The sequence below is a fragment of the Rhinoraja longicauda genome, chromosome 11 (assembly GCF_053455715.1).
Source record: "Rhinoraja longicauda isolate Sanriku21f chromosome 11, sRhiLon1.1, whole genome shotgun sequence".
Lineage (NCBI taxonomy): Eukaryota > Metazoa > Chordata > Chondrichthyes > Rajiformes > Arhynchobatidae > Rhinoraja > Rhinoraja longicauda.
The window spans coordinates 45,889,460-45,903,927 of NC_135963.1; the positions used below are offsets into that span (position 1 = coordinate 45,889,460).

General features: G+C 40.7%; 1 protein-coding gene across 3 annotated transcripts in view; it reads right to left on the reverse strand.

Moving 5' to 3' along the window:
• Positions 1-951: 951 nt before the first annotated feature.
• gorab (golgin, rab6-interacting) overlaps positions 952-14,468 on the reverse strand; it is a 33,383-nt gene continuing 19,866 nt past the window's right edge. For all 3 annotated transcript variants that reach the window (XM_078407565.1, XM_078407566.1, XM_078407567.1), the window contains 4 exons: positions 9,571-9,937; positions 8,636-8,737; positions 7,873-8,013; positions 952-5,154 (listed from right to left, as the gene is read on the reverse strand). In XM_078407565.1, the coding sequence (XP_078263691.1) occupies positions 4,767-5,154; positions 7,873-8,013; positions 8,636-8,737; positions 9,571-9,937 (998 nt within the window). In that variant the 3' untranslated portion in view covers positions 952-4,766. The remainder of the gene's footprint in view (positions 5,155-7,872; positions 8,014-8,635; positions 8,738-9,570; positions 9,938-14,468) is intronic.

Below are 14,468 nucleotides of genomic sequence, written 5' to 3' on the forward strand. Positions count from 1 at the left end.
AAATGATTTTTCTGAATTTCACAAAAGTGATTCCTTCTACAGAACTTAAGGCGTTTGTCCTTAAATCCGGCAAATGGAGCTTCAGGATCTAACAAGGGTTAGGCTGGTGATTTACATTAAAATTGAAAAACATTTTACGTGCGTATATCAGATAAAGCCAAGTTTAGATTTAGTGTGATCTCCCACTATCAAAGGATAATTGTGCAAATATTTGTAGCGTGGAAATGCCAAACCAAGTTAATCTGGGAAAACAAAAAGGCAAAAACATGCAATTGTACTTTGGGATCAAAGCGATATACACTTTAGATTACAAGAATTGCAGAACCATTCATTTGTATTTGCAGGACAATTTTGAATCAATAATACAAAAAATAAAGTTCTTAAATGAGCAAGCTCAGAACATAAATAAATGCAATTGGTCACGTACACAATTTCCAACCATCCGCATAGTTCTGCCATCCATTTAAGTCTAAGGAATGATCCAATAAGCAGTGTAGAGGAACAAAATGCAAGTTAATATATTTTGGTAGAGCGACCTGCTACCACAATTGATGATATGACATTATGCATTAAAGAACGATTACAGGTGATAATGCAAAATCATAAATTATCTGCATTACCAAATTAAAAGGCTTTAAACAAAATTTAGGGACGTTTTGTATGTTTTGGTAGAATCGAATTGATAGAATTTGTATTTCTAAGTTCTCTAAAATATGTTATTTTCAAATACCTACTTCACTGTTGCTCCTTTCTGATTTGTTTCATTTCGATGGTTGAACTTTATAAAAAAGGCACCCACAGTAAAGATCATGTCTTAGTGTATTACAAAGTCTGTAAACATAATTCACTACTGGTAGTAAAACTTTTAAACATGAACAAATTAAAATTAAATTTTCCATAAAACTGACAGAACTAGTAATCAATTAATCAAGAATTACATTGTGTTGCTAATATTGATAAATTCTATAAACCATAATCTAGAAACATTATTAAAAATAAAGAAAAATGCATGCAAACTTAGAAATTGGTTACAGATAATACAATTAAAGTGATAAATGACAAGAGTATATTTTTGCATTTTAGAGTAAAATTTGCATAAAATTGAGACATCCTCTAGCCATTCTCAATAATTTGTCTTGTTACATTTGATAAACTCATCGGGTAAACTATATTGCACATTTCATATTTTACAGAAAGGTAGTGAGATCAAATAATTTATCAAGTGCATGAAAATTTGTAAAAGTGCCCAAAATTACAGGTCACACTCAATAGACAATAGGTGCAGGAGTAGGCCATTCGGCCCTTCGAGCCAGCACCACCATTCAATGTGATCATGGCTGATCATTCTCAATCAGTACCCCATTCCTGCCTGCGCCTGATTCCACCATCCTTAAGGGCTCTATCTAGCTCTCTCTTGAATGCATCCAGAGAATTGGCCTCCACTGCCTTCTGAGGCAGAGAATTCCACAGATTTACAACTCTCCGACTGAAAAAGGTTTTCTTCATCTCCATTCTAAATGGCCTACCCCTTATTCTTAAACTGTGGCCGCTGGTTCTGGACTCCCCCAACATTGGGAACATGTTTCCTGCCTCTAACGTGTCCAACCCCTTAATAATCTTATATGTTTCGATAAGATCCCCTCTCATCCTTCTAAATTCCAGTGTATACAAGCCTAGTCGCTCCAGTCTTTTAACATATGACAGTCCCGCCATTCCAGGAATTAACCTAGTAAACCTATGCTGCACGCCCTCAATAGCAAGAATATCCATCCTCAAATTTGGAGACCAAAACTGCACACAGTACTCCAGGTGCGGTCTCACTAGGGCCCTGTACAACTGCAGAAGGACCTCTTTGCTCTTATACTCAACTTCTCTTGTTATGAAGGCCAACATTCCATTGGCTTTCTTCACTGCCTGCTGTACCTGCAAGCATCCTTTCAGTGACTGATGCACTAGGACACCCAGATCTCGTTGTACGTCCCCTTTTCCTAACTTGACACCATTCAGATAATACTCTGCCTTCCTATTCTTACCACCAAAGTGGATAACCTTACACTTATCCACATTAAACTGCATCTGCCATGCATCCGCCCACTCACACAACCTGTCCAAGTCACCCTGCATCCTCATAGCATCTTCCTCACAGTTCACACTACCACCCAGCTTTGTATCATCTACAAATTTGCTAATGGTACTTTTAATCCCTTCATCCAAGTCATTAATGTATATTGTAAATAGCTGCGGTCCCAGCACCGAGCCTTGCGGTACCCCACTAGTTACTGCCTGCCATTCTGAAAGGGACCCATTTATCCCCACGCTTTCTGTCTTTCAACCAATTTTCTATCCATGTCAGTACCCTACCATGTGCTCTAATTTTGCCCACTAATCTCCTATGTGGAACCTTGTCAAAGGCTTTCTGAAAGTCAAGGTACACCACATCCACCGACTCTACCCTGTCAATTTTCCTAGTTACATCCTCAAAGAATTCCAGAAGATTAGTCAAGCATGATTTCCCCTTCGTAAATCCATGCTGACTCGGAATGATCCTGTTACTGCTATCCAAATGCTCCGCAATTTCGTCTTTTATAATTGACTCCAGCATCTTCCCCACCACTGATATCAGATTAACTGGTCTATAATTTCCCGTTTTCTCTCTCCCTCTTTTCTTAAAAAGTGGGATAACATTAGCTACCCTCCAATCCACAGGAACTGATCCTGAATCTATAGAACATTGGAAAATGATCACCAATGCGTCCACGATTTCTGGAGTCACCTCCTTAAGTACCCTGGGATGCAGACCATCAGGCTCTGGGGATTTATCAGCCTTCAGTCCCATCAGTCTACCCAACACCATTTCCTGCCTAATGTGAATTTCCTTCAGTTCCTCCGTCACCCCAGGATCTCTGGCCACTAGAACATCTGGGAGATTGTTTGTATCTTCCTTAGTGAAGCCAGATCCAAAGTACCGGTTCAACTCGTCTACCATTTCCTTGTTCCCCATAATAAATTCCCCTGCTTCTGTCTTCAAGGGACCCACATTTGCCTTGACTATTTTTTTCCTCTTCACATACCTAAAAAAGCTTTTACTATCCTCCTTTATATTATTGGCTAGCTTACCCTCGTACCTCATCTTTTCTCCCCGTATTGCCTTTTTAGTTATCTTCTGTTGCTCTTTAAAAGAGTCCCAATCCTCTGGCTTCCCACTGTTCTTTGCTATGTTATACTTCTCTTTTACTTTTATGCTGTCCTTGACTTCCCTTGTCAGCCACGGGTGCCTCTTACTCCCCTTAGAATCTTTCCTCCTCTTTGGGATAAATTGATCCTACAACTTTTGCATTATTCCCAGGAATACCTGCCATTGCTGTTCCACCGTCTTCCATGCTAGGGCCTCCTTCCAATCAAATCTGGCCAGCTCCTGCCTCATGCTTCTGTGATCCACTTTGCTGTATTGCAATACTGACACTTCCGATTTTCCCTTCTCCCTCTCAATTTGTAGAGTAAAACGTATGATCACTGCCTCCTAATGGCTCTTTTACCTTGAGTTCCCTTATCAGATCAGGTTCATTACACAACACTAAATCCAGAATTGCCTTCTCCCTGGTAGGCTCCAGTACAAGCTGTTTTAAGAATCCATCTCGGTGGCACTCCACAAACTCCCTTTCCTGGGGTCCAGTACCAACCTGATTTTCCCAGTCTACCTGCATGTTGAAATCTCCCATAACCACCATAGCATTACATCTGCGACATGCCAATTTTAGCTCTTGATTCAACTTGCACCCTATGTCGAGGCTGCTGTTTGATGGCCTGTAGATAACTCCCATTAGGGGCTTTTTACCCTTACAATTCCTCATTTCTATCCATACTGATTCTACATCTCCTGATTCTATGTCACCCCTTGCAAGGGAGTGAATATCATTCCTTCCCAACAGAGCGACCCCACCCCCTCTGCCCACCTGTCTGTCTTTTCTATACATTGTGTACCCCTGAATATTCAGTTCCAAGCCATATTCAGTTCCTCTTGTAGCCATGTCTCTGTAATTCCCACAACATCATACTTGCCAATGTGTAACTGAGCCTCAAGCTCATCCACTTTATTTTTTATACTTCGCGCATTTAAATATAACACTTTAACTTCAGTATTCACCTTCCCTCTCACAACGGTCACCATTGGCCTTGACCTTACTCTCTTATCCCATCTAGAACTTTCCTTCCCATTTATTCGAGTCCTTTGCAATTTCTCCTGTATTCGCTTCCCCTTTAATTCCATCTGCATATTCCCAATTTGTCAACCCCTTCCTCCCCACTATTTAGTTTAAACCCACACGTGTAGCACTAGCAAACCTGCCTGCCAGAATGTTGGTCCCCCTGCTGTTAAGGTGTAACCCGTCCCTTTTGTACAGGTCACCCCTACCCCAGAAGAGATCCCAGTGGTCTAGAAATCTAAATCCCTGCTCCCTGCACCACCTCTCAGCCATATCCCTGATAAGATATTACGGATTATGATTTATTTTCCACCCCAAAGCCAAAATTTTGTTCAAAGATTGAACCGTTAGTAAATTTAGGATATTATAATCAAATACAACATTTGGATAAAATGTTAAATAAACGATTTGGGTTCAATTTCCCAAAAGATTGACAAGATTATGAAAATCAGCACCAATTTTTCCCAATTGTGTTTTTGGAATGCCACCACATATATTCAAGCTATAGAAATAAGTGTCTCAATCTTCTCTGGAATTCTGCAATTCAAATCCTTTAATTTTAAATTAGTCTTTTGAATTTTTCCTGTCTGTTTCACATGTAACAGCATTCTCTGTTTCCGTTTCAGTTTGTTTCAGTGATTGATTCTTGCTGTCCGCCTGTTGAATACTCTGCTGTGATGATTTGTCAGTTCCTGCACTTGTCTGATCAGTTGCCTTGGCTATTTCTTGACTCTGTAACATATTTCCCTCTTCAATCTCCAGTTCTAGCTGTTCCTCATCTGTCTCCATTTCCAATTGCTGCATCAGTTCCTCCAACTTCTTAGCTTTGCGTAGTTCATTCTGCTGGATTATGGCACACAGATGTTCAGTCAGTTGCTCCTTCTGTTCAATCTTCTTGTGAAGATCCATCTTAGCTGCAACATATTCCACTTCTGCTTTATCATATCTCTTCCTGAGGACAAATAATGAGCAAAATGCATTCGATTCCCTGTTCAGGCAATATTGTGGAAATACCATCTGAAGGCAATAAAACAGTTGCATTGAAATGCAATGGGGCTGTGAATATTTATTTTGCAATGAGCCCTAACCAATCTTCCTCTTTGGGTTTTAGGAAAATCATCTTAATTGATAGGGAATAATTTTTTAGCTCTCCTGTAGGGCACTGAGCCTCTAGTAATTTAACATAACATGTTCCATTAGCTGATGTACAAATGACTGCCCATCACTGTGCAGAATATTGAGGAATAATAATGTCCAAATAAATTATTTTGCGCTCTCTAATGATACAGAAGGATCTGAAACTCAGCCTTGTCTTAGAATCACTTGCGACAATACATAATACATCGGTATTTGTGTTTTTGAAAATCTTTCCCAATAAACAAAACCTCTCATTATTAAAAAATGTGACAACACAATCCTTAATGTCATTAAAGACATTACAAACACACAGACTGTAACTTGTTAAGCCCTCAAATCTTTCTTTTAATCCCAAGATTATTGACTTTATAAATGCAATGTTTGCATGATTGTTCTTATAATAGTATAATTTGAAAGCATTTAAAAGGATAGTGGTCAGACCTACAGTAAAGGGTCTTTCTAAAATTTACAGTAAAGGGTCTTTCTGTACATATGTTCTTTGCTGCCATTTATATTTCATCCTCTCATATCCTGCTGTTCCTTTCCCTCTCACATGCTAATCATAGTTTTTCCTCACTACGTATGCTACCTATTGTGGTAATATGTTACATATGCTTCAGTGGATGTTTCTCAAAATCTAGTAAAAGCCAAATACTGTCTTTTCTTGAAATCTGAAATTAAACAAAACTTGAAAAAAAACAAAACTCAGGTCAGGCAACATCTGTTCAGACCACGTTTTCTCTTCATTTACATTCATGGCCCTTCTGGCTTTAAGTTTCTATTTTTCTGGCTCACACTACTTAATTTTCTTCATGTACCTGCTACAACCCCTTCCTCCACCAGGATAGACAGAGACCATCATTTCCTCCTTGAGCAGAGACCCAACTTGTATCCTTCGCCCACCACCTTTCTTTAATTATCTGAACTTGCTGTGAGGTTCAACTTTTTTGACTCTACTTACTTCCTCTGATGCTGTGGAAGCTCTTTTAGAATCAGGTTATGCCCATTTTTCATAAAAGGCCCCTCTCTCACTTATTTTCCAGTGGCCATTGTATTGATTCTGCACATTCACCCCAAACTAGGATCATTCTCACATTTGCTTCCAATTTCAACGCTGCTTTTGTTGTCACAAAGTCTGAGTATTCTCTTCCTGGACATCTCTTCCTCAATTTCAGGGGAAAGCTGCACCCAGTATCCACTACAAGCCCAATTAATTTTCTCAGTTACATACCAGATAATGTCTGAAAATTTGAGTGTACTTGCAATTCTTGACTTATTCAAAAGATCAATCTCTGACGAGGGCTAAATGGTGGGGACAGATTTTTGCTGGTTAAAAGATTTTATTTAAATAAATGTCAAGTAGGATAAAAGGGTGCATCATTTGACCTCACACCATTTTGTTCTTTCACTGAGATTCTCTATGTAATTTCCTTGTTATGTAAGGGGCAGTGTTTTATTTTATTTTCAGTCGTTGAAGAAGCCTGAAAATTGTCTCATTTGCCACTAGTCAAGTCATGATATTTATTCCGGAATATTATGGTTGTTGGTCACATAGTAAAATTAAGCCTCACTTGCTGTAAACAATTGACCGATCTGGTTGTTCCGACCAATGTTATCATTCAGGTCTTGTCCAGGTCTATAATTAAACAATTTTTTATACTCAAATATTACAAAGCATGTGCTTGGCCTGGAAACTTTATCAAGACTCTTCTGCAGAACCAGCCCAAATAATCTCATAATAAATTATAACTGTTCCAAGCATATTTCAAAGAAGTTCTAATCCAAGTATAAAGTGCTTTAAGTAGATTTGTTTAATTTAGTGTAGAGATACAGCATGGTAACAGTTTTTTCGGCCCACAAGTTCACCCTGACAAGCAATTACCCGTACACTAGTTTTATCCAATACACCAGGGACAATTTACAAAACGCAATTAATTTAAAACCTGCACGTATTTGGAATGTAGGAGGGAACCAGAGCACCCAGCGAAAACCCATGCAGTCACAGGGAGAACGCACAAATTCTGTACAGACAGCACCCATTGTCAGGATCGAGCTTGGGTCTCTGGTGCTGTAAGGCAGCAACTCTACCACTGTGACGTTTTTTAAAAAAAAGTTCAGCATGCAACTGACTCCTCTGTCAAATATCCACTTAAGATAGTAATTCATTTTGGTAACCTATACTCATTGCAGGATAAAATATTTATTTTGTTCATGTTTCGGGTGACTCAAACAATATGCAATAGAATTTGGACATAATTTTCTGGCAAAACACAAAAATCAAGATTCAACAATAGTTGAAAATTATTTTTTGATATTGGTACTAAGAAAACAACTGAAAATTGTTCATGGGAAATATAATTAGCTGATATCAATTAAAGATACAATTTTATTCAGAATTTAAGTAAAATAAATGCTAACTATTGATACCATGACACTTCCTACAATTAACTGAAATGGTCAGCACTATAACTTACTGGATGATCAAACTAGCAGTGGTTTGTCACTTAAAATGTATATGTATATATATTCTTACTTAGCCAGTAAATATTCCCAGCTGGAGTGTTCAATCCGATTCCGGAGAACATTAACGCCATTCGATAACAAGTCATCCAAACACTGAAGGTCCTTTTGGATATGCTTTAGCTTCACAGTTTCTGCCATGGTTCGCTTGGACCTAGAATCAATACAAATGGTCAGGAAGGCATAGGGGATATAGCTACTGATATCTTGTCATGGTATCTTTCAAAAATAACCTATTTGAATTTAACCTAAGAAACTTTAAAACATTGTCAAAGTTTAACAAGTGCTCAAAATTCTTAGATTTATTAACATATACCCAAGATCAACATGAAATCAAATGAGATAAAAAAATACATATTAGTTTTCATTTTGCAATCCACTCATCAGAAGGAAATGACTCCTTCCCTTATATACAGACTCCTTTACTTATATGCATATTTGGTAATCTCCCTTCTGTACCATAGGCAGGTGCTCATTCTTCATGAGAACTTTCACTTCATGAATTGCAACACTGTCTGAATGGACAGATGTACAGCTTATCTTAACCGTGCAAATATAGGGGCCACTGAGAGTGACAACATATTATTTCTTTGTTGATCTGAGAATTCAATGAACTACAATATTTAAGTGCCATCCATGGAACAAATAAATGATGGGCTTTAGAATCCAATCTTCATAATAGATCAAACTGGTACATGAAACATTATTGGATTTTGATTCAGCAAGCATGTAGTCCAAAATTAATGAGGGCTGGATAAGTCAATAATATTACTCACCTTTCTGCAATGGCCTTTGATAAAAGTGCTTTCTTGCGTTTATTCTTCTCTTCCATTAATCGTTGTTCTAGTTGCAGTTGTTCTAGCCGTGATCTCTCGCGCCTGCATGTAAACAATAATAGTGAATTAACATTATAGAGGTCCATATGAGTAACTATAAAACAATAAATACAAGATAGCCAGTTGTTCGAACCAGTAACAAAATCAAGGAAGTTGCACATGATCAAGCATTTATTTTAAATAGCAAACATGACTGCTTTCAGTATAGGGAAGATTTAACAGCATGTCCCTTTCATCTTTGTGGACATTATCTTTTATTACCGGCCTTTTCGTTATTGCAAATTGGTCGGCCATGCTTTAACATTTTTGTACTATTTTCCACTAAAATTATCTAAATAACACTGACACAGGTTGCAAACATCAGGTGTGTATTTGCATGCATAGAGAAGCTTATGGGGCAATCTAAATCAGGTATTTATGACTGAATATGCTTGGGTATATAGCTCCTCAAGTGTTAGTTCAGAACACAGAGGAGGGGGGAGAAATAATCTTTATATTAGATCAAGGCTGCATAAGACAAAAATCAAAGACTACTTCTTTACATGAAGAATGGTAGAATTGGCCCATTTCAGGATAGATTAATCCAGAATTCCAAAACCGAGATTATATAAATTTGCACAAATTTTAAGGAACCAAGGCCACTTAAACAAAATAAAGATAATGATATGTGGGCAAACTGAATGGTAGAAAAGGCTCAAGAGGCTGAAGGCCAACTCCTGTTCCTATATTAGAGTTAAGCAGAATATATATGGTTCATTGGCATATGTTTCTGATTACTTTCCAAAGGGGTGAGAAGCATTGAATCTCACCATTGCCAAGATAGCTGCATATATAATTAAGCACCATTTCCAATAGTTAGTTCTAGACTTACTAACAATTCCACCCCCTTGATCTGTTCTGTTGAGAGCTCTTTAATTGTAGAATCCTGAAATGTACATGATGCTTTGGCTCCAGGGGTGTCTGATTGTTTCTTACAGCTTTCTTCAGTTGCAGTTAATTGTTTATTAGCCTCTTCTACATTTGGCTTTGGATCCTGCTCAGATGCTGATAACTCTGTGGCTTTTGGAAGATTCATCTTTGTTTTGGACAGTTGTTGTTCTGGAAGGATGAAAGGAACTTCATTCCGTCCATTTGTTCTACGACTATGTTGGTTCAATGCCCTTTCCCTTTGGAGTTGCTGACGATTTTTGTTTGTTGATGGTACTCGTCCACGTTTTTCTGGCTTTTCTGAGACCAAAGGATCTGGAAAATTAATTATTTTATAAAAAATTGATTCCATGCTGTGTGACCTAAAGAGAAACTCACACAGCATCCATCCACTCACCCATCCATCACTCACCCATCCATTACTAAAACGCTACACAATAGCATGACACTTTTAGGCCCACCTTACTCACCACTGACCTGTTTTTTTTCACTTTTTAAACTTTAAAAATCACCTTTTTAGACTTTAATAAATCACTTTTCCACCTGCACTGCCCGTCAGCCGTGTTCGACGTCACAATGAAAACCCAACGGGTCTGCGCGTTCGATATCACAATGAGGACCCAACGCGACTGGGCCTGCACAGTTGGGGCCCGTTGATATTATACTTACGTAAGATGGCCATTGGATCCACGCATGCGCAGAACAAACGGGTCTGCGCCTGCGCAGTTGGGGCCCGTTGATCTAATACTTACGTAAGATGGCCACCGGATCCATGTGTGTGCAGTTGGGGGAGGGTTGCCCCTCAGAGGGGGGCGCGGGATCCGCCCGAGTGATGGGAGTGGCAGCAAATGGGGGGGGGGGGGTGACTAGAGCTCTTCTGCTGCTGCCCGCCGCGATTGTCGCCTGGTGAGTGGCTCCCTCTCCCCTTTCCTCTCCCCCCTCGCCTGCCCCCGGCCCCAAGGGAGCTTTAAAGGGGGTTGAACATTGGTTCCTCCTTTAATTCACTCTACATTCATACCTTGCTCAGACTGTCCTCAGGAACGAAAAAAAAAATCAGCACCAAAAGGAGTTATTGTATACTACTGAAGGCTGCTGCACTGCGAATCTGACTCGATATCCTGCATGCACGGTTAAGCAAGGATTTGCTCCATAGCTATGTGGAGAGGTTTGGGTGGTTATTTTTCCACAGTGGAGCCAGTGATCATAAAACTTGTTAACACAGGCTGGGGAGAGCAATGTAGCCAAGCTGAGAGATGAGCCAACATCACATCCAGTAGGAGGTGTGAGACAGACTAGGATCTGAGCACTCTGTGATCAATTAGATCAAAGAGCCAGTCCCTATCAACGACCTGCAACCCAGGAGGTGGGGAGGGAGAAGAGCAAAGGAGGAACCGGTGGGGGGGGGTACTTTGTAACTTTGTCAGCGCTGTATGTGGCGACTATTTGCATACATTGGGTATGCAAGCAAAGAATTTCACTGTGCCTTGTCACATGTGACAATAAAATATTCCATTCCATTCCACTCACTCTGACCACAATTCGCAGAACTGCCTGCCCAGGCCAGTTCAATACCAGCCAAGTCTCTGTTATTGTCACAACACCATAATCCACATGGTTAATTGTGGCTGCAGCTCAACGACCTTGTTTAAAATGCTTATACTTACAACCCTGTACATACATAATCTTAGATTTTTTTAAAATAGAACATTTTGTTAGCAAGTCAGATTAATTTTTCAGGCTGAAACTGTGCAAGTGAGAAAACAAGTTAGTTTTGTATTGCGGAAATATAGAAAAATGAGAATTATATCTCTGATACGGCGAAGCCAGAGTTGCCCACATGATTGGTCGAGTATTAAGGGCATCTAGAGATAATAAAAAGGGATAGGCTAAAGTTGTGAAATGCAGGTAGGAGCTGATACCGAGACAATAAGAATGGTGGAAATGCCCAGATTAAACAGTGGCTGTTAAACGGGATTAAGTTAATATATTACAAGTGGATACATTTTTTGCATTATTACCCAGTCTGTTTAGTTTTTGGAAATTATTGAATCAGTCTTGAAAGCTGTAGTGTGCTGAGATGCTATTCCTCAAGCTTACATTGGGCTTTGTTGGAACACTGAGGGAGGCAACGGATGGGTCAGAAAGGAAGTGGGGCAAAAGAAATGAAGTAACTGACAACTGGAAGCTCAGGGTCGACCTGTGTTTGGCATCTTCAATGTAGTGACAATCACACTGTCAGCATTAAATGCAATTACAAAATTTGAAGTGCAAAGGAATCAATTTACCTGGAAGGGGTATTTGGGTCCTTGGATGGTGCAAAGGAGCAAGGCAAAAGAGCAGGTGTTGAATCTTTTTAGTTGCCATGTGGAGGAGAGTGGTTGGTGGAGATGGGAGAGCACATTAGGGAGCTGCAATGAGAACTGTTCCTTCAGAATGCTAAAAGGGGGGGGGGGGGGAGGTGTCTGGTGGTGACATCTTGTTGATGTTGATTCAAATTGCAAAAGATGATCATTAAATATGCAAGCTATTTGATTTGCTCTCAGTAAAATGCATAGAGGGGCAAGACTGAAGATTTGGGAAATAGATAAGCAATGGCTTTGGGAATTATTTTTAAAGGCAACAAACAGAGGTACCTGTGTGGGAAGTTTAATCACAAGGGCAGATACAACAGAGATGGAAAAATTTGGATAATGCAATGGAATCCTTCCAGGAAACAGGATGGGAGGAAGTATAATCAAGATCACTCTGGGATTTGTAATAGATATTGCAACCTATTCCCCACTGAGATGGAGACAGAAATCCGGAGAGGGAAGAATCATATCAGGAACATGTGAAAGTGATAGTAGAATGGAACTTGGCAGCAACACAAATTTCAAGTTATTTTCTGGAAAAATAGTTGAGGAAGGAAGCGTACAAGAGAGAGATAGAACTCCTGGTTGAGTGGTGCCACAACAACCTCTCACTCAATGTCACAAAACCAAGGAAGTAATCATTCACTTCAGAAAGGGAAAGTCTGGAGACCACCTACCAATTTTCATTGGTTGGTCGGCAGTGGAGAGTTGGCAGGTTCAAATTCTGGAGTGCTAATATCTTGGAAGACATGTGCTGGGCCCAACATATAGATGTAATCATGAAGAAGGTGATTAAAGTGATTTGGCATGTCATCAAGTACAGGTGTCCTATAGAAAGTATCTTGACTGGTTGCATCATGCCCTGGCATGACACATGACCTAAGAGGCTGAAGAGAGTGGTAGACTCAGCCCAGTCCATCACAGCAACACACCATCAAAAGCATCTGTGTGAGGAGTTGCCTAAAGGCAGCATAATCAATTATCAAGGTTTCCCACCATTTTGGCCATGCCCGTTCACGCAGCTACCAATCGGCAGGTGGTCATACACAACCAGGTTCAGGAAAACTGACTTTCCTACAACTATAAGGGCGGCACGGTAGCGCAGCGGTAGAGTTGCTGCTTTACAGCGAATGCAGCGCCGGAGACACAGGTTCGATCCTGACTACGGGTGCTGCACTGTAAGGAGTTTGTACGTTCTCCCCGTGACCTGCGTGGGTTTTCTCCGAGATCTTCGGTTTCCTCCCACACTCCAAAGACGTACAGGTATGTAGGTTAATTGGCTGGGTAAATGTAAAAATTGTCCCTAGTGGGTGTAGGATAGTGTTAATGTACGGGGATCACTGGGTGGCACGAACTTGGAGGGCCGAAAAGGCCTGTTTCCGGCTGTAGATATATGATATGATATGATATGATGATATAAGGTTCTTGAATGGAAACAAAGTGCTGGAGCAACCCAGCAGGTCAGGCAGCACCTGTGGAGGGAATGCACAAGTAACTGTTTGGGTCAGGACCCCTTTTTTCCAGTCTGAACCATGCAGTACAATCCTAATTCCACCTCACCAACATATTACTGAGCGGCTCTTGTACTACCATGGGTTTGTTTCTTATTGTATTTTCCACTGATATATTGTTTTCGCTGTCTTTTTTCTTACAGAATGTATGTATACATGGTGATAATCTGAAGAAAGTGAGTGGAGCTGAAGGAAATTTTGTTTGGTGCTAGGATGAGTTTAGGTGGTAAATGAGGGTTTTGGAGGTGGGGTACTGGAGGAGCTGGATGTCCATAGTGAAGTTGATTCAGACCAGACTGTCAAAATGGTGGGTGGCATCAGAGGTGTCATGGATACAAGTGGTAAGGGACAGAACCAGGGAAGAAAGGAGGGAGTCAAGCTCGTAACAAGTAAGCTTAATGTGACAAGAGTAAGGTGATTGAGGTGGTCATGCCTATGGATTGTGGGGAGGAAGTGCATGCAGACTGTAGAACTGTTGGGAAGATCTCCTGAGGAAATGAGGTCAGTGACCACCTGGAGGCAATGGCCTGATGTTCCATGCTGGGGTCATGCTCTGAAAGGAAGATGTCCAAGACCTCATATTTGAGGGTTTGAAATCCTGCTCTTCACCTTCCCCAGTCCACAAAACATCCATTCATCATGACTCTGCGAGAGGAGGAGCCAGCGCTGCCGTCGCAGCTGCGGCTTGCCTGCAGTCCGTCTGTCTTTTGTGTTTTTTGTTGTTTTTGTATGAATTGTAGTTTTAATATGGTGTAGTGTTTGTATGTTATGTTTGGGGGGGGGGGGGTGGGAGGGAACGGGAACTGTAAAATTCTCTCTCCCGAACGGAGACGCGACCTTTGTTCTGTGTCGTGTCTCCGTTCCCGTTGCGGCCTACCACCGGCCATGCACCTGGGAACACCTGGGGCTCTGGTTCGCAGAGCCCGCGGCGCGGACTCACCACCTGCGGCGCTGGCTGCCTGCGGATGCTGCGGGAGCGGCTGC